The sequence below is a fragment of the Macrotis lagotis genome, chromosome 5 (genome assembly GCF_037893015.1).
Source record: "Macrotis lagotis isolate mMagLag1 chromosome 5, bilby.v1.9.chrom.fasta, whole genome shotgun sequence".
Taxonomy (NCBI): domain Eukaryota; kingdom Metazoa; phylum Chordata; class Mammalia; order Peramelemorphia; family Peramelidae; genus Macrotis; species Macrotis lagotis.
The window spans coordinates 218,207,769-218,227,464 of NC_133662.1; the positions used below are offsets into that span (position 1 = coordinate 218,207,769).

Sequence of the window (19,696 nt, forward strand, 5' to 3'; positions counted from 1 at the left end):
CTTCTTTTTGGCTCACTATTTTACTGCCTTATTATGGCATGATGGTGGCACTGAGTTCTTGAACTTTTAAGTTGGCAGAGCCACAACTACGGCAGAGCCACAAGCTACCAAACTGGAAAGTCTTTAACAAAAGACCATGTATCTAATGTGTAAGGTACACCTAAGTAATGAAAGAGTGGTCACCAAATAATTCGTGTTTTCCAAAGAAACTCCCAAAATATACAGGAGCCAAAAGTCACATTGGTGGAGGGTGTAACCATATTGATGAAAGCATGAATCTTTCAAAATATTAAGTCTGCCAAACTCAAAGTAAAGATTTAATCCTATTAGATTAATCATTAATCTTAGATATGAGTAAAATAGTGATTATCATTTTCTTTCCAAATTTACATACAGTTCTTACTGCAAGCTCTTACATGTCACACCAAAGTGGACCTGTCTACTTAAATTTGTAAAGACCAGATGTATTGTTTTGCATCCACTTGCGAGGAAATTTTAGCTTCATGTCCATCCTGGAGGCAGATTTCTGTAGGCATTCTAAGGAAAATGACTTGATCAGTCACCCAAGTGAAAGGGAAATCCCAACTCTCTGGTGGCCTCTTCTCCATAGTCAGTCTATTGACAGGGCATCCAATTCCTAATACAGGGCCTTTGCACGTAGAAGATACTTAAAATGCACATTGATTATCTGATTCATGATAAATTTGTGATCATTATTATCAGTGTTTACATAGCCCACAGTCACATATAAATGTATCTTATGTTGTTCTGACCCCTCTATTGGTTTTTCCTTGTTGTCACTCACAAAAGTGACTTAAGTAATTATTATGACAATTAAAGAAAAAGCTCTTTAGGGTATTGGTCTTAACCTTTAACATAGGAAGAGAGGAAGGAAGACTCAGATATAAGCCCTGACCTGTTTGCCATAAATCATTCATACCTGAGTTTGCACTAAGGAAGGTCTCTGTGTCCGCATGTCCTGAATTAAACTAAAAATATTGAAGTTCACAGGAATTATCTGCCAAATGAAAAGAATAAAGTCTTACTGGTTTTGACCCATTATTGTTAATAATAATCTTTTCTTTCCATGTGACCTCTCAATATCTGTGCTAAATCAAGGGTAAAAACAAATGGTACCTGTCATGGTTGATAATGACTCACACAAGAAGGAAAAGAAAGGGAGGGAAGGAGAAAGCAAAGGATTCTTTTTTTTTTAGGTTTTTTGCAAGGCAAATGGGGTTAAGTGGCTTGCCCAAGGCCACACAGCTAGGTAATTATTAAGTGTCTGAGACCAGATTTGAGCCCAGGTACTCCTGACTCCAGGGCCTGTGCTTTATCCACTATGCCACCTAGCTGCCCCTACTCTGTTTTACTAATAGATACAAACCTTTGAAAAATTTTTTTTGGTCAGGACCTGTGATTTTATTGGTTTGGGGAAAACCCAGGGTGGGAAATTCCTCTATCAATATAGATTGCAATCTATGACAAACACTCTTGTTTGTTTGTTTATTCATGTATTTGTTTTTGTGTTTGTATTCTTAGTAATCAACAAAATGCCACCTAGCTGCCCCTGGAGAAAGCAAAGGAAAAGAAAAACAGAGGTTGCTGCATGAAGGCTTACTGTCAAGCCCTAGAGTACATCTACAAAACTTCTCCAAAGTGATTTTACATGGTTTTGAATTCCCTGGTTTGTTTGTTTTTGTTTGTGGGCCTGGGTTTTTTTTGGGGGGAAGAAACTGAATTACTGAAATGAAAGACATGATTAGAAAAAATGTGCCACAGATAAGCATGGCTTCATAGGACATACAGTAGAATGTATATAGGACTGAAATGTATTTTATCAGGTTTTTATTGCTTTCATTTATTTATTTATTTTTTGTTTGTTTTTTGTTTTTAGAAGCCATAATAATGGAGATATCTGAACTCACAAAATGTAGCAAAGGATAGCCTGCAGGATCTGAAGTCAGGAAGACTCATCTTTATGAGTTCAAATTTGGCCTTAGATATTTACTAGCTGTGTGACCTTGGGCAAGTCTCTTACCTAACCCTGTCTGCCTCAGTTTCCTCATCTGTAAAATGTGCTGGAGAAGGAAATGGCAAACCACTCCAGTATCTCTGCCAAGAAAATTCCAAATGAGGTCACAAAGCGATAGAAACAACTGAAAATTATCTTGTATATAGCCCTGAGGGTAACTTATCATGTGAACAGGGAGATACTCTATAAGCAAATTTAAATCAAACAGTAAGGGGGACAAAAGGAACCTTAGAGATTGTATAGAATTACTTCCCACCTCTTGTTTTAAATATAAGGAAATAGTGACTCAGGTTAAGTGCTGTCACATGAAAAGCAAGTAATACATCCAGAATTTGAACTCAGGTTCTCAGACTCCAAAAACCAAAGCTTTTCCTGCAAAATCAATCTTCTAAAATCCATTCTAAAAGGGCAGCTAGGTGGTGCAGTCAGGAGGTTCTGAGTTCAAATCCAGCATCAAATGCTTAATAATTACCTGGTGTATGGCCTTGGGCAAGTCACTTAACCCCCTGCCTTCTAAAAAAATCCAAATAAATAAAATCATACTAAAGTATTAAATAATATAGTTTTATATTTATATCATGCATTATAATTCTTCATTGCAAAGTTAATTTCTTCAGTATTACTCTAAAATTCCCCAGCCTCTTTATACCAGTTCTACAGGTTCCATCAATATATTTCAAATTCAGAAATGTTTTGTAACCAGATTTGTTTGGAGAATATTGATATGGTGACAAAACATTGGATAAACCTATAGGTTATCCTATATGAGTTTAGGTTAAGGATGAGTGTAGAAAAGGTACAGCTGGGAAAACAGCTTGGCTGAATGGATGTAAAAGTGACAGGAATGTGAGGAGGAAAACTGAACTTGTAAATCTGAGAAAACCTGAATTGAGAAACGGATGTTTGATGGAATGAAGCCATTTCTGAGCATTCATGTTCCAATACAAGGCCAATGGGAAGTCCCTGCCAAGAGACACTCACCCCATCTTTAATTAGTTTCCAGGTATAATCCACAGCACAGAGTACACCGGTCCTCCCACAGCCAGCACTGAAATGGAAAATCACAACAGGGAGATGGTAGAGTTATAGAAAACATTTCATCTGCAGACATCTGGTGACTTGCCTAAGCAGTGCTGACCAGGATCACTAGCTGCTAGATACTTTCTTCTTAGGCCAGCTGAGCCTCCTCACCTGTCCTGGATAATGTCTCCTAGTAATCACCTGCCTCACTAAATGGTATATCAGAAAAATTAAAAACTCAAGACTAGTTACTTTTTAGATGAGTGTGTTCTTACCCTGTGCTATACCCTAAAGTCCTAATCTGATGTTTCATTGTGGTGTGAAGGTGACCCCTGGGTTCTATAAGACTTTGCCAACAGAACATAGGCTCTGGCAGCTCTCTACCAATCTGGAAAATCTTCCATGTGGATGGGCCTGGAAATAGACCACATGCTTTTATTGCAAGGACTAGCCCAGCTAAATGCAGGGCGGCTCACCACCAGAAGGTTGACTACCAGGGGGTGAATTTTTTTTGGCCAGGGCAAGGAATGTACACTAGCTACTAAGGCATAGAGACTGGGGGTGGGGTGGGGAGTAGGCCTGTGGAGGTAGGGTTGTTATTTGTGTCAGTGGAAAAAGTAGCTTACCTAAGATGAAATCACAGATTTTTTAACAATATTGAAGTTGGAAAAATACTGACCCCAATTTTTCTCCTTCTTTGACATATATTTCTAAACTCTATTATTTACCAAGCAACGGGGAGATTTAGGGCTTAGACTGCTCCGAATGCTAGGGAAAACTAGTGACGCTTCTGTTATAGAAGAAGCTGCAGCCTATGGCTTGTTCTAAAAGCAACACCCATCCCCTCCCAGGTAGCACATACCTGCAGTGAATACAAATAGGAACACTATCATCCTCTTGGTAACACCGCATCTCCCAAATGAGCTCAAGGATGGGATCTATAGATGAGGGAACATCATGATCTGGCCAGTTCTTGTAATGAAATTGATAGATGGTTCGAGTTTCCTACAGGAGAATGACCAATATAAAATAGGAGAGGAGTTCCAAGTTGGAAACTGGGAGGTGCCTCTGCCATGAAAAGCCAACAGCTTCCACAAAGCAGAATCTACAAGATCATATCCCCTTTGGGACCAATATATATTTTCTTTTAACAACTCATTTTCAAATTATCTGGAAAGATGATACCAAAGATTTACCATAATCTATGTCCCTGATATAAACTGGTTGAGCTAGGTCCATTCCCACAGAGGAAGGAAGTAGAAATATGTTAACATAAGTAACCCAAATGAAACACTGATAAATCCATCAATATAGCCACAGATTCCAAAGGAATTCTACCAATTTCTGATTTGACCTTATCAAACTTAGAATGGGTGAATTGAAGGAACCTTGACTCTTTCAGATTAGTCTGCTTGACAAAGGTCCTAGCTCCCTTTGTCCTACTGAATATTAAATCATTTGCAAGGACCACCTCAGGTCACTCAGGATCAGACTTAAGTTCTGAGTAGAGTTGATTTCCTGGGTTTTTGATAATGTGGATGGCTTTATTTCTCAGGACCAGAATAAGATTAAGTTCCAGAAATAAGATTCAGTGAACTTATGGACATTCTTGGAGCCTTTTTACATGCTATTATTAATAATAGTACTCACAGTTAGGGTAAAGAAGAGTACAGCCATTTTAATATTACTTGAAATATTCATATTACTTTGAAATGCCCTAATCATGTTGTCAACATCATCATTATTAAGTAAGAGAAAAGAAGATGCTACAGACTTACACTATTCAGCTTGGCTTTTAGTGTCCTGATAACGTAATCCGATTTCTTGTTTTCAGATTCCTAAGGATATATTGGGAGGGGGGAGATCAGTGAGAACTATAGACAAGTTATTTATAGTATTATAGGGCAGTAGGATCTTTGTTCTGTATAATGGGAAGATCTGACATACTCACACAGGAGATGGAGAAGGGGCCACATTGTAGAACAGTCTCTCCTGGCTCAGCCCAATAGCGTTCACACTTTTTCTGTGACACAAAACAAGATGTCCTGATTTTCCTCTTTTCAATTTCTTCTTGCTAGAACTCTGATATGTCTGAGTATTAACCCCAGTCTCATTCTGGTTATTTAAAGGTATTATATTCTAAAATAATGATATTCAGAGTCAGGATGGTGAACCTTAAATTCATATAAATAGGTATCAGTAGGGATGGCTAGCCCAAAGAACTACCAAAGAAAGGAAAGTTGCTTTCAAGTATTTGTGGAGTTGACACCTAGAAGTAGGGGACCTAGGGATCATCTAGAAATGGAATCAACTCTGCCTTTGAGGGTGGAACTGGAATGTAGAGGTTGGAAATACAAGCTGTAGCAAGATTATGAAGGGCTATAAAAGCCAGAGATTTGTATAAGATCCAAGAGAAAAGAGGAGCTACTAGAGTTTTCTTGGGGGGGGATGACATGTTTAGAATATCCATTTGACAACTTGAGATACCAGAGGCTGGAAGACTAACTATTGTGATAGTTGTGATAGAGGCTGATGGGGCTTGAATTAAGGGACTGTGTGAGTAAAGAGAAGGGGATAGTTGGAGATAACAGTACAGAAGCATAACCAACCAGTCTGGACAATGGGCTGAATGCTATGTAGAGTGAGGGTGAATGAGGAATTGAGAATGACTCTAAGGTTGTGAGGCTGAGGGAATGAAAGGATGGTGGTATCCTCAGCAGACAGAGAAAGATAGTTTCGGGATAAAATGAGCTGTATCTTGGATACAAAATGTTTAAGATGCACACAGAACATTTTATGGATGATTCCTAACAGGTTGTTGGTAATGCAGCAATGAAATTCAAGAGACTGGATCTGGCTATTAAAATCTACTAGATGGTAGCTAATTTGAAGGGAGTTTATGTGATCACTAAGAAAGATTGTAGAGAGTGAAGAAGAGGACCCAGGGCAGAAATGATGATCTGGCAAGGGGAACTGAGATCTCCTTTGAGAAAGGAACAGCGAAAGAAAGGAGCATCATCATTAGTTTAAAAGGTCAAGTCCAGAAGATAAATCAAGAAAGATAAAAGTATCTGGTTTGGAAATTAAGAGACCACAAGAAACTTTGGAGATCAGCATCAGATGACTGATGAGATAGTTCTCAGTTTTTTGCTATATGGTTTTCAAAGTGAGATATGAGAAAAATGAAGGCAGCACGTAGACAGATTTTTTTCTTGGAGTTTGACCATGAAAGGGAAGAGAACTTGAGGGGAAGTGGTGTTTGACTTGTCCTACTTGGCCCCAAGGGGACAGTGGTAGAAGCTATAGAGATGCATGTTTTGACTTAAAATAAGGAAAATGTTCTTAACAATCAAGTGAAATGTGAGGCCACAGAGGTCTTCAAATAGAAAAGAACTCTGAAATTTGTAGTATATGAAGAGATCACTTATAATTCCTAAATACAATATATAATATCAGACTTTTAACTTCCCTAAGATGCCCACTGTGGTTTCACCTTTAGTTCTTTTCTCTTCCCTCCAGATCCTTCTTCCCCTTGACATAAAAAGTCTATCCCAAGCTAAGGTACTTACCTTTCCCATTTCAAACTCCATGCATGCCATAACAATGATCTATGAGAATGAAAGATACCAGAAATATGAATGCCTGTCCAGTTAAATTCTACATTTAGCACACACTAAGCCTTGGGGGCTAAACAGTATTGACTAATAGGACATCATAGTTACTCTCAATTCCACCTCCAATCGCAAGAAGGAAGATGCTTCAGAACCTACCAGAACACTGTATTCCCATATCATTCTCCAGAAGTCCAGAAGAGTGGTAGCCAGAGGCCCCTGGGTGGCAATGTATGCTCTGGGGCCATATACACCCTAAAGGGAGACCCAGATTGCAGAGTATCAATACACCATTCACACTCAAGAATCCTACCTGGCACCCTCCCCTCTCTTTGTTGTTGTCTTTTACAGTACCTTGATGAAGTTGGCATTAATATAGTGGGAATCTTCATCAGAAGTGATCAGGGACAGCTTTACCCTACTATGATCAACTAGGAGAGAAAGAAGGCACAGTGAAGAAAGAGGGTTAGAGCCAGGGGGCTTTGAGTGTGTGTGTGTCTCTCTCTTCCTTGTCTGGACCTGTGATTTCATAGAGAACTGACCCTGAAGTCGAGGATGGGAGTTAGAATCTGGCATCAGACACTGACTAGCTGTGTGACCTTGGGCAAGTCACTTCACCCGACTCCCTTGCATCCAGGGCCATCTCCAGTCATTCTGAGACATATCTGGCCAATGGAGGAGAAAAGTAAGGCTCATGACTTAGCACAGCAACCCCTCACTCAAATCTAACTCATGTCCTTGTCGTGACATCACCTCCCTGATGTTGTGATCTGTTTTGAGAATGAAGGACAATCATCATCAAAAGGTTCAGAGAGTTGGGGTGGTGATGCCTAGTGCTCTTTGTCAAACACCAGAATGTCTCAGAGATAAGATATGAATCACGTCATCCTGACTCCAGTAGCCTTTGGGGCCCTATAGCATCAGTGTCATCTATATTATGGATTTATTAGGTGCTTTAAGAGTCAGTCTCCTAGAAGAGTGTGATAGTGGTTGTAAGATACTTATATAGGGGCAGTGTAGTTGACAGCACTGATCCTGGAGTCAGGAGGATCTGAGTTCAAATCCAATCTCAGACACTTAATAATTATCTAGCTGTGTGGCCTCAGGCAAGTCATTTAACCCCATTGCCTTGCAAAAACCTAATAATAATAATAATAATATACCAGGCTCTGCACTAATTGCTTTAAAAAATATTATCTCATTTGGGTCTCCCAATAACCCTGGGGGTTAGGTACTATTGGTCTTATTTTGCAGTTGAGAAAATGAGACTAAGTGACTGCCTAAGACCCCACGACTAGGAAGTATCTGAGGCCAGAATTGACCTTAGGTCTTCCCGACTCCGGTCCCAGTGCTCTAACTCTTAGGCCACCTGGTTCTACACCCAAGTCCAAATTAAGCTTTGAGAGCTCCAGGGTAGGTATAAAAAAGGTCAGTGAATGTGAGAGGTATATCCTTGATACCTTTTTTTAGAGGCCAGGCTCCTCCAGGACTGAAAGGGGTCCGGAGCTGGGGCTGCTTAATGGAAGAGGGAGAGATACGTCCCTGACCCTCTTGGATCAAGAAGTGGTCTTCGTGTTTTTTGTACCTGAAATGCATTCCCTCTTCACCTCCCACCTTTGGAAGTCCTTGTTTGCTTCAAGACTCAGCCCAAGCACCCTTTCCATGTGAACTGGCTAGTGTAATTCTTGTATTCATTTGTGTACATATGTTGTTGTGAGGATAACTTATGCTAAGGGCCAACCTGATGGAAGTGACCCATGTTTTACCAGTGAATGACCCACCTAGCTACCAGGCGTGGGATGCAAAGCTCTCCTGGTTGTCCTCAGCAGACTTTATCTAATTCAGGTGTGTAAGGCTAGCAAGCTTTGCTATTCACAATGCTCTTGGGGGCAGTAAAAGGAAGTCCCCCTCCACCTAGGCCAGACTAACCCCTGATTTACTACCCCTTGTTCTACCCAGTTCCTGGGAATCTTCCAACCAACAGTAATCACTAATGAGGGCAGACATCCAGAGATTAGAATTTTCTACTGGGGTACTCAACCCTTCTATTCCCGAGTCTCTATCATGTGCTTAGAGGACTATGGGCTGTGGAGAGACCCCTTCAGGCCTATACATAAGCAGTTGTCTTATTCATGATCCTGGGAGCACTTTGGTTTCTTCTGGACCCCTTACCCACAATCTCACAGTTACTGGTTCTTAGCGATGTTCAACTGTCTCTCCCCTTAAAGTAAACTCCTTGAAGGCAGGGTTGGTTTCAGTTTTAGCATTTATATCAGCATACCTGGCAAATAGGAAGTGCTTAATAAAACCTTTTTTAAGCTTGGGCCCAAAGGCAAACACCTTCCATTCCTCCCCCATGCCTTTGTCAGTATTGGGGTGGGGGGGAGGGTGGTGGTGGTGGAAAGGGCACCATTGTAGTTGCTCATTTGTGTCCTACTCTTCAGATCCCATTTGGGGTGTTCTAGTAAAGATATTGTAGTGATTTGCCATTTCCTTCTCCAACTCATTTTACAGATGAGGAACTGAGACAAATAGGGTTAGTAGAGTGACTTGCCCAGGGTCACAAGCTAGTAAGAGCCTGAGGTCCCATTTGAACTCAGGAAAATGAGTCTTTCTGACTCCAGGTCCAGCCTTCTATCCACAATGGTTCCACTTAGCTGCCCATTGCATGTGTTGGATTTTTTTTTTAAGTTTGGCTGGGTTTTTTTTCTCTTGCTATTTTATTTAAAAACTTTATTATTTTAAAAAATCTTTATTTTTTATTTTAAAAGATTCTTATAATACTTATGGAAGTATGAGTTACAGAGAAAAATAAAAAAAATCAATTAAAAATCTATATGGAAAAATACTCGTTGATTGGCAAACATTTGTTGACTGAAGGAATAGCTTGTTATCTTCAGGCATATATGATAAAAGCCAAAAGTCATAGTTGTTTTCAAAGATTAGAGATGGTAGTGAGTATAAGATATAGGAAAAGGCATTTGAAAGACAGTTGGAGAATAAATTTAGGAGGATAAACACATTTGTAAAGAGAAATAGCAATATCCTAGACTTACAGGGCAAAATGTCCTTGTATCTGTTTTTCTTGATATTTTCAGGCCTTTCAGCCACAGTTGTAGGGTATGTTTTATCCATCTTATACTTGGTAGATTGCCTTTTCAACTTCTGTAGTGAAATAATAAAGAGAAAATAAATGAAGAGCAATCCCTAGAGAGGCTCCTTTTCCACATTGCCACTGCCTGTGTTCTAGACAGCCCCATAGCACATCTGTGGGGAAAAGATATGTGTTAGGTCTGGTATTTAAAGAATGGAAACATCACACTTGCTATAGAGCTGAGCCACAAACACCTGCAAGTCAGAGGTGAGGCTGTGGTCAATGTTTTAAAGTCCAGGCATTTTCAGAAAATAAAAATTCCTGCTGAAGACAAAGTGTCAGAGGGGGCAGGGAGAGGGTGTGTGTCTGTGTGTGTGTCTGTGTGTCTATGTGTGTGTGAGAGAGAAAGAGATAGTATTATTCTTGCAGAGATCACTCTTTAGCTAGAAGATAAAATACAAGCTAAATACAGCCTGTCTGTGTTTCCTGTAAGTAGAATGTGAGTACCTAAAAGTCACTGAGAGTTTTCTGTTTTGACCTTGAAAATCTAGGACCCAGTGCAGTTCTGGAGTAGAACCATTTTCTGAGCCCCCTACCACATGAGCTGAGCTAGGTTTCCCTAGGGCCCTAAGCTATATAGGCTAGGTGAGGTTAGTTTTTCCTTAAAAGGAATGAAAATTATCCTCTTTATTTAATTGGTCCAGCAGACTAAGGCACCATCATTTACCAGGCTCCCAGTCACCTAAGGGTATAGAAATGACTGGCCCAGGAATAATTAGGGCTTCTCATATTTGACAGATGTCCTAATGCCATGAAAGTCACCACACCCAACTGACCAGTTGGTAGAGATGAGTGGGGCTGAGTCCTTGCTGAGTCTTCTGCTCATGCTATGGCTAAGTAAACTTCCTCTTGTTAACTTCGATAGTCTATGAGAGTCTCAGTTCTTTCATTCTTGAGCCTGAACTGAAGCTGGTCCTCCAACAAGCACCTTTTACATAGTAGGGCCTTAAGAACTGTATGATGAACTAATGAATGGATTTGTTTTGTGGGGAAAATTACTTTTATCTTTTTAGATCTAAACTATAAGCAAAGTCTATTAGTGAAACAGGGAAGCTTAGGTGACTCATTCCTGGAGCCCATCCCTTATAATGTAGCATCATAATCTATTGGAAATATTCAGACAAGCATTTATAAAATAGTTAAATAAGCTTTTACTAGAAAGCAAAGCATCCCTTTGGAACTATTTCCATTTACTAGTGCCAGCCTGCCCTCCAAAATTACAGGTCAGTGGAAATGTCAGCAAATAACTTCGGCAACTTGTAAGAAATGACCTTATCTAAATTTTTACTCATTTCCACACCATGTATCATTTAAGAATCCTCATCAAATTACCTAGCTGTGTGGCCTTGGGCAAGCCACTTAACCCCATTTGCCTTGCAAAAACTAAAAAAAAAAAAAATCCCCATCAAGTCAAGACCTGACTTTCTTGATATCCCACTCAGTTTGAGAAGGGGAAAGATAATTGGAACTCAACAAATAATTATTAAGCTAAATTAAAATACAAAGTCTTTATTATCTGAGGAGGTCTTTTGGGCTGTACATTTTAATGTCCTCATTGCTTTAACTCTCCCTTGTCTTGAAGTTTATTCTTCTCTTGGTCTCTGTGACACATCCTCATCCTTGTCTTATGCTTTTTCTCAGTCTCTTTTTACCTCCATTCTCCTGACTTTGTACATTTCCTCAAGTTCAGTCCTTAATCTTCCACTCTTCTCTCTATAGAGAAAAACTAGCTGATATAATGAGCAGATTGCTGAAGCTGAAGTCTGGAAGACTGGAGTTCAGATCCATCCTCAGTCATGCACTAACTTTGTGACCCTAGGCAAGTCACTTAAAAAATATCTCTGCCTGCCTTAGTTTCCTCTGCTGGAAGAGATAATAATAGCACTTCTTCAGAGGGCTATTGTAAGGATCAAATGAAATTTTTGACAAGTGCTTAGGTCAGAGTCTGGTCTATTGTAGATACTCTATAAATGCTTATTCCTCTCCCTCAGTGTACTCTTTCCCTTGGAGATTTCATTTACTCTGTAGCTATTACCTCTCTACAGGTAACAACCAATTCTATACTTCTGGTCTTGGATGTCTTTCAAGCTTTAATCTTGTATGTCCAGATAGCAATTATACTTTATCCCTTTGATAGAAAGTTACTCCAACTCAACATGCTGAAAAACTAACATCATCTTTCTATTTCCCTATGTTGGTTCACCCTCTTAAGCTCCTTCTTTCTGTCCATTGCATCATTTTTTCCCTGGTAACTTAGGCTCAGAGTCCTTAATAATTAATTCCTAGTCTTTCAATGCACATATATGTTCAATCATCAAGATCTTTGTCCTGGTCCACATGTCAGTTCCTTGCTTTCTGTTCTCAGTGTCATTCCTCTAGCCCAGACACTAAACAGGTCAGAGCATTCTACATTCATGGATTCCAGGATTTATCACTGGATGGGACCTCAGTGGCCATCTAGTCCAACCCATACAAGAAAAGGAATTCTTTTTAGAACTTAGAGACAGGATGACCACTTGTCCCATACTGGAAAACCTTCAATGAGGGGGAGTCTACCATTCCCTCAAGGCAGAATATTTTACTTTTGGGCTACTCTGAGGGCAGGGAGCTCAGTGACACAGTGAATAGAGTGTTGGGCCTGGAGTTAGGAAGACTGACTCATCTTCCTGACTTCAAATCTGGCCTTAGACTTGCTAGCAGTGTGAACTGAGCAAATCACTTAACCCTGTTTGCCTCATTTTCCCCATATGTAAAATGATCTGGAAGAAGAAATAGCAATCCACTCCAACATCTTTGCCATGAAAATCCTAAATAGTGTCATGAAGAAGTGTCATGACTGAAGCAAACCTGAACTGATGGTGATAATCCTACCATGTCAAGCCTAAATTTGTCTCTGAAACATCCAACTATTGTGTCTGGTTCTTTGAGGAAACCTATTCAGATAGGACCCTAGATTCAATTCCTTCTTCAGACGCTTAAAAGCTGGTGATCCTGGACAAGTCACTTAATCTCACAGCCTCAATTTCCCCATTTGCAAAATGAAAAGATTGACTCAATGACTTACAAAGTCCCTTCCACTTTTAAATATATGTTTCTCTGAGTTCTTCTAAGGTCAAACAAAACAAATATAGTCCTTCTTCCACTTAAAGAAGTCATATAATCCACCCACCTCATTTTCCAAATGAAAAAAAATAATCCTGAACATGCTTAATGACTTGCTCTGTTAACTCAGTAGTCAATGGCAAAACCAAGATTTAAAAATCAAGACTTTTGATTTTAAATTCAGACCTCTTTTTACTCTTTACAAACATTAATAAAGCCATAGTCAAGAACTTTTCAATCAAGGACTTTCAGAAACTCAGGTTTGAGTTGTTTTTTTTTTCCCTGAAGGAAATGAGGTCTAGAGAGTAGAGAAAGGGAAATATGTCATTGGCTTATGTTACAAAGGAATCAAGGAAATATCCATTTATTAAGCACTAACGCTTAGCACCTTCCTGCTAAGTAAGCACCTTAGAGTCATTCTAGAACAACCCTGTGGAAGTAGAAGCTAAATTATCCCCATTTTACTGCTGAGGAAACTGAAACTAAGTGACTTGTCCAGGGTGACACAGCTCTCAAAATAAGAGCCTGAGGTCAGAGTCAAACTCAATTCTTGATTCTCAGACCAGGTTTCTCTCCATTGTTTTTTCAAATCTCCCAAACACACCAGTGCTTTTTGCCTTTGATCTTCCCTCTTATGTCCCAACAGCTCTGGTTTCTAAAGAATTAATGAGATTTCTTTTTTTCATTAAAAAGTAGTGTTAGATTTAGAGTTTCTTCACTTACTGTAAAAATTCAGTCTTGCTGTGAGGAAAGGTGTCCATCCCAGTGTGGGGAAGGTAGCCACTGAAAGAAGCTAACAATATGAATTTTGTTTGATTCCCCTGAACTAGTACAATAGTCACTTAGCTACTCCCAGGCTAGCCCCTTTCCAATCCATTCTATACAATGGTGCAAGATTAATCCTTCAGAACTCTACTTCCATTATCTTCCATGTATCTTTGATTTGAGGAGAACAGATTTTAAAGACTTTAAAGGAAGGATTTGATAAGTTAACATGTTAGCTAAATGGTATGGATGGATAGACTATTGGACTTAAGGTAGAAAAAGCCGAGTACTTATGAAGCCTCCGAAACTGTGTTATTCTAAGAAACTCACTTGACTTCTCAGCCTCAGTTTTCTCAACTGTAAAATAGAGATAATAATAGCACAGGGCTATTGTGAGGATATAAAGTGCTTTTCAAACCTTAAAGAGTTATGTGAATGCTACTGAACATTATCATAATTATTGTTTTCATTTTTTTATTATCTCATGGACTAAAATTCCATAGGTATAGTCAGCCTAAGAGAGATGGGAAGCTCAATAGGAAGAAATTCTGAAGACAATAACAGAAATAATTTCAATAACAAGAAAAAAATACTCCACAAAGACACTAATGTGAATGTAGAAGAAGCTTCTTAATGGACTCAGATTTTATAAAGACTACTGGGCTGACCAAGGAGATCAAAGACAGAAAGCAAGATTCCATATATAGTATCACCACTATGGAAGCAAAATACCAAAAATAAAGTATTGATTAGGGAATAGCTGGAATGGATGGTGGTAAAAATAAAGGCAGTAGAATTTCATCTCACTCTAGGAAATTGCAAAAAGGAATACAGAGAAACATGGAAAGACAGATGAGTAGATGTAATGAAATAGGCAGAACCAGGAAAAACAACCCAGAATGACTATAGAGTTTTAGGCAGAAAAAACCACAAAGTCAAATTGAATGCTAAGGAGAGGTAATGGCCAAAGCTGGCCCAGGAGAGGAGGGAAGAAAATGAGCCTTCTTTCCTCTACTGAAGGGGCTTGGCATCTGCTGCCTGATGTGTTCCCCACCTAGAAAGCAGAGACACTAAAAGCTTCATTGAGAGCAGGTCAGATTAGGAGAATGTTGTTGACCTGGTATACTTAGATTTCAGCAAAACATTTGACAAAGTCCTTTGCTGTTCTCCTTGGGGATAAGGTGGAGAGACTTGTCCTAGATGATAAGTATCATTAAGAAGATTTAGTACTGATTATTCAGACTAGACTTCAGTTAGCCATGAATGTTTTGAGGTCAAATTGGAAAGTTGGTCATTCATTCAGTACATGTTTATTAAGTGTCTCCTGTCTGCCAGGTAGGCCCTGGGTCAAAACTATCTTCTATAAGATTCTGGGGTATGAGAAGATGCTGACCTTAACTGGAAGACAGAGTTCCCTGTACCATTCAAATCACAGGTGCTGTCTTCTGACTCCAGATCCACCTCTCTGTCTTCACTCCACCAATGTGCTAACAAGATATGCTTACAAGAGAGGTGTAACACAAAGCACCAGGAGAAGAAATCTGTCAGAGATTTCCTCCAAGGAAATTGAAGATAGAGGAGATGGTGCTATTTGATCTGTTTTAAAGGGCCAGGTAGAGTTTCTACAGGTGAACTGTAGTGGAAAGCATTTGAGACCTCTGGCAAAATGTGGCAGCCTTGCCTGCCGGTTTAGCTGTAGGGTATCTATATACACATATATTCTTCCCCCCCTGTGAACACTGCAGCATCTCCTCTCCCATGGCTCCAGCTCAGGTCTCTGTTTTGCCCAGGGAAGTCTCCCTTGCCCAGAATGCCCTCCCTCGGCATCTCCATCTGGGAGAAGTTTCTGACAAAGGCCTTTCTTGGAGTCCCACTGCTCCCATCCCGGGTTATCTGAATTTATTTTTATGAGCTCGTATATAGAGTTATTCCTGATTAGGTCCATGAAGTGGTTACATTTTTAAAATTTATCCATATATGTCCATTGGGCTAGACCAGTTATCTCAGTTTATCTAATTATGACTTCATATAGAATGAATTGAAATACTTGCAACTGCTTCCCAGAATTCATTTATTTGCTCTAAATGGGGCCTAGCTCTATCCCTCTGTATGCATGACTCTGCCTTCTTAAGGGAAGGGATTGTTGTACTTTGTTTTTGTATACCCAGGACCTAATACCTGGCATATAATAGAAATGTAATAAAGGCTTGTTGGTTGGTTAATTGATCAAAGGGAAGAACATGAGCAAATGTCAAGAGATAGCCAAATGAAGCTCATATTTAGGGAATAGCAAGTGGCTAAGGTTGAAAAAACAGTGAAGGAGGAAGTAAAAGTCAAACTTAGAAAGATGATCTGGAAATGGATTGTAGGAGATCATGAATGTCAGATTTAGAAGTTAGACTTGATTTAGTAAACTGTTGATAGTCACTGAAGGTGTTCAAGAAGCTGAGAGATTCATTATTCTGCACAAAAATGATTAATATGGCAGCCTATGAAGGATGAATTTGAAATATCCTGGAAATGGGAAAACCAGTCTACTGTTACAGTAGACTAGACAAAAGGTTATGAGTACTTGAATTGGAGTGGTGGGTTTGAGAATGGAAGGGAAGGAATAAATTGAAGAAGTAAAAAGCAAAAGTATTTTTCAATTGATTGAACTAGGAGCAGAAGGATTATTCACAAATGATTCCAAAATTTCAATCCTATATGTTTAGGAGGATGACAATTTCATTGAGAGAAATAAGAAAGTTTGGAGAAGAAGCAGGTTTTGGTAGACCGATAAATTCTGCTTTGAATATTTTGAGTTTGAGATACTAATGGGAAAACCCAGAGATTTTGAGGAGGCTTTGCAATGATAATGCAAATCTCAAGCCTGAAGAAGTCAAGTTTGAAGTTCAGATTTAGGCATGGGGCTGCATAATAATTGGAGGTATTGGAGTAGATGATTACTGAAGACAAGATCTGTAGAGAATAGAGAAAGTTGAATATTGGGGCCTTGGTAATAAACAAATTTGAGAATTGAGAGAAGGAAGAGAAACCATGAAGGAAATGGGAAGGCATCACAATCCACAGTAGTCAAAGGGAGAGAGTGTCAAGAAGGAAGGGAGTGGTTAACTATGTTTTAGGCTAAAGAAAAGTTAAAAGGATGAGGTCTGAAAAAAGGCCATTTGGTTGAGAGGACAGCATTGAGAACGGAAACCAGATTGTACAGTGTGGAAAAGAAAGTAGCTAGTAAGTAGAAGCAATGAGTATAGATAACTTTTTCTAAGTTAGGCAGGAAAGGGAAGGAGAGTTAGAACAATAGTTGCTCAAGTACCAACAAGAAGGGAAAACTTGTTTAGGGTTGAGGCATTCTAAGCATATTTATATGCTATGGAAAAAGAGCAGGTAGAAAAGAAAGAATGAAAATGCAAGAGAGGAAGGTTGATTGCTGAAACAAAGTCCTGAGAGAGCTGAGAGGGGCTAGGATCCCAGGCACAGGCAATTTTGATAAGGTTACTCAACATATTCTCTAAGAAAGGAGGGAAAGAAAAAAAAAATAGGTGAGCAAAGATATAATGAAAATATGAAGTGTTAAAAAAATAAATAAAAAATAAAAAAAAGAAAGAAAATATGAAGTGTTAAGTGTTAAGAAATCAGAACCTGGAGTCAGGAAGATGAGTTCAGATTCCACTACAGATATTATCTTTGTGACTTCCATTTGCAAAACTGGATAATAATAGGGCCTACCTCCCAGGGTTCTTGTGAGGATCAAATGAGATAACATATATAAGTATTCTGTAATTCCAAAAGCATTTTATAAATGTGAGTTGCTTTTCTTGTTGTTCTTAATTTACTCAGTAAAGTGGGAAGTATCATCATTCACTGAAGTTGGGAAAGATGTAAATGGCGTTGGGAATTTGAAGAGCAGAAAGTTTATTACAGTTGCTATGGATTCTATCATGAATTGATAAGAAATGAATAAAAGTATTGTTACATATCAGTGAGGTCCCAGATGAGATTTAGTGCCAGGAATTTACAGAGTGTTTCATGACTTTTTTCTGGTAGTGCCCAGAAACAAGAAGTAAATGGCTAGAGTTACCCAGGTTGGAAAATACTAGATGAAAATAGTAATATGCCAAAGGAACTAGATAGAATTGAGGGGGTGAATGTACTGTTAAAGTAAATGACCACAGGAAGGCAAATAAGATTAGAATGGGTCTAAAGGAGTAACAGAATAGAGAGGAGTCATAAGACTAAGGTCAGTTGTAGGGGAAACAAGATCAATAGGAATGAGAGACTAACAAGAGGTAGCACAGCAGGTTGTGGTTAGAGAGTTGAATTTTAGGAGTTCAAGACTATGGAAAGTGACTGCTCCATGTAATAGTGAGATCTAGGTACAGCTGTCCTTAGAGGCAGTTGAGGTTAAGTAGTAATGGCAGTCACTTCAAATGAGAAAGATCACTGAATTTCTTCATTTGAAGGAAAAACTATTCCGTATTATATAATCTAGAATCTCATTTTTAAGAACCAATAATTTGCAAGTTCTTCTGATTCTACCTGTTTCTTTTCTACAACTGAGTCAAGGTATTAACACTAGAGGATATAGGAGGTGTGAATTTTGCCACAGATTGAGTTTCCTGAACTACTGAACAGGAATGACTTCCAGATAGACAGTAAGTAACAGATGATGTTGGGGAAAATCTTGCTTGAATTCTGGAAAAGACTCTAGCCCTAGAACCTTTATGTACAAATAAGAAAGTCAAGATCAGAGAAGTTAAATTATTTGTCAAAGGCCATGCAGGTCTTCTAATCCAGAATTCTTCTGGGTCCAAAGTTATTTGTACCATTATTTGCACCATGCTTCACATATATGATGGGGCCTCACATCTTTTAACCAATCTGAGCCTCAAATATCCTGACCATAAAGAGCCATACAAGTGTGCTAAGGGGGAGGGGGGGACTTTTTCCCCCACCAAGATAATGCCGAAGACAAAAAAGGAAGCGGTTATCTTTCATTCTCCCTACCAAATATAGAACTCAAATCAAAGGCCTTGAAAGTCAAGAGGGCAGCTTTGAAAGGTGGACACAGCCACAAAGAAAAGAAAATACAAATCCGCCCCCCCCAGTGCCTAGACACCCAAGACACTCAAACTTAAGGAATTTTTCCCTTATATGGGTAAAAAAAAAAAACGAATAGAAGATGGTACTATTGTCTTAAGAGACCCATCCACATCCAAGGCTCTCTACTTCTGGCCCAGCTTCTAACCCATTCAACCCTCATATCAACTGCCCAGTCCCCAGCAGTGTCCCCTGCTTCCTTCCTTCCCTCCTTCTCCATGCCCTTCATTTTCCCCTTTATGTTTTGTTTTCTCTTATGAGAATGTAAGCTCCTCAAGATAGGAAATATTTTGCTTTATATCACTAGCACTTAACACAATGCCTGGTCCCTAGAATGAATGAGCTTAATAAATTTTCTATCTGGTTTGTCTTCCTATTCCTCTTGCCACCATTCTAGTCCTGCTCCTTATCACTTTTCACTTAATTGATATGTGATCTTTTTCTACCTCTAATCACTTCCCTTCTCACAACGTGCCACTACCAGATTTTATTCAGCTATCTATCTAGGACCAAATACTAACAATAAATGTTTCAGGCTTTAAGTTGAACTAACATTATTAGGGCTACTTAGAAACCTGCCACAGGCACAAGAATACCTATGTACAGTCAGACCATATACTATTTTTTAGTTTTTGCAAACTAATGGGGTTAAGTGATTTGCCCAAGATCACATGGATAGTTAAGTATCTGAGGTCCAATTTGAACTCAGGACCTCCTGACACCAGGGCTGATGCTCTGTCCACTGCACCACCTAGCTGCCCCTAGACTCCTCTATTTAAGAAAATCATACAACCTAGACATTCAGTGAACCCAACAGTCTCTTGAGTTGGCACAGATGCTTATAACATGTACTTTCTTGACTTTTAAATATGTTGGAGTACAGAAATGGATGCCACCAGAAATGTAAAT

General features: G+C 39.2%; 1 protein-coding gene across 3 annotated transcripts in view; it reads right to left on the bottom strand.

The window, feature by feature from the left end:
* PTPN22 (protein tyrosine phosphatase non-receptor type 22) overlaps positions 1–19,696 on the bottom strand; it is an 88,953-nt gene that overhangs the window by 37,728 nt on the left and 31,529 nt on the right. For all 3 annotated transcript variants that reach the window (XM_074188474.1, XM_074188475.1, XM_074188473.1), the window contains exons 2-10: positions 9,723–9,831; positions 7,021–7,097; positions 6,826–6,921; positions 6,625–6,663; positions 5,007–5,078; positions 4,834–4,893; positions 3,918–4,060; positions 3,017–3,083; positions 941–1,018 (exon numbers count right to left, since the gene is read on the bottom strand). In XM_074188474.1, coding sequence (XP_074044575.1) covers positions 941–1,018; positions 3,017–3,083; positions 3,918–4,060; positions 4,834–4,893; positions 5,007–5,078; positions 6,625–6,663; positions 6,826–6,921; positions 7,021–7,097; positions 9,723–9,831 — 741 coding nt within the window. The remainder of the gene's footprint in view (positions 1–940; positions 1,019–3,016; positions 3,084–3,917; positions 4,061–4,833; positions 4,894–5,006; positions 5,079–6,624; positions 6,664–6,825; positions 6,922–7,020; positions 7,098–9,722; positions 9,832–19,696) is intronic.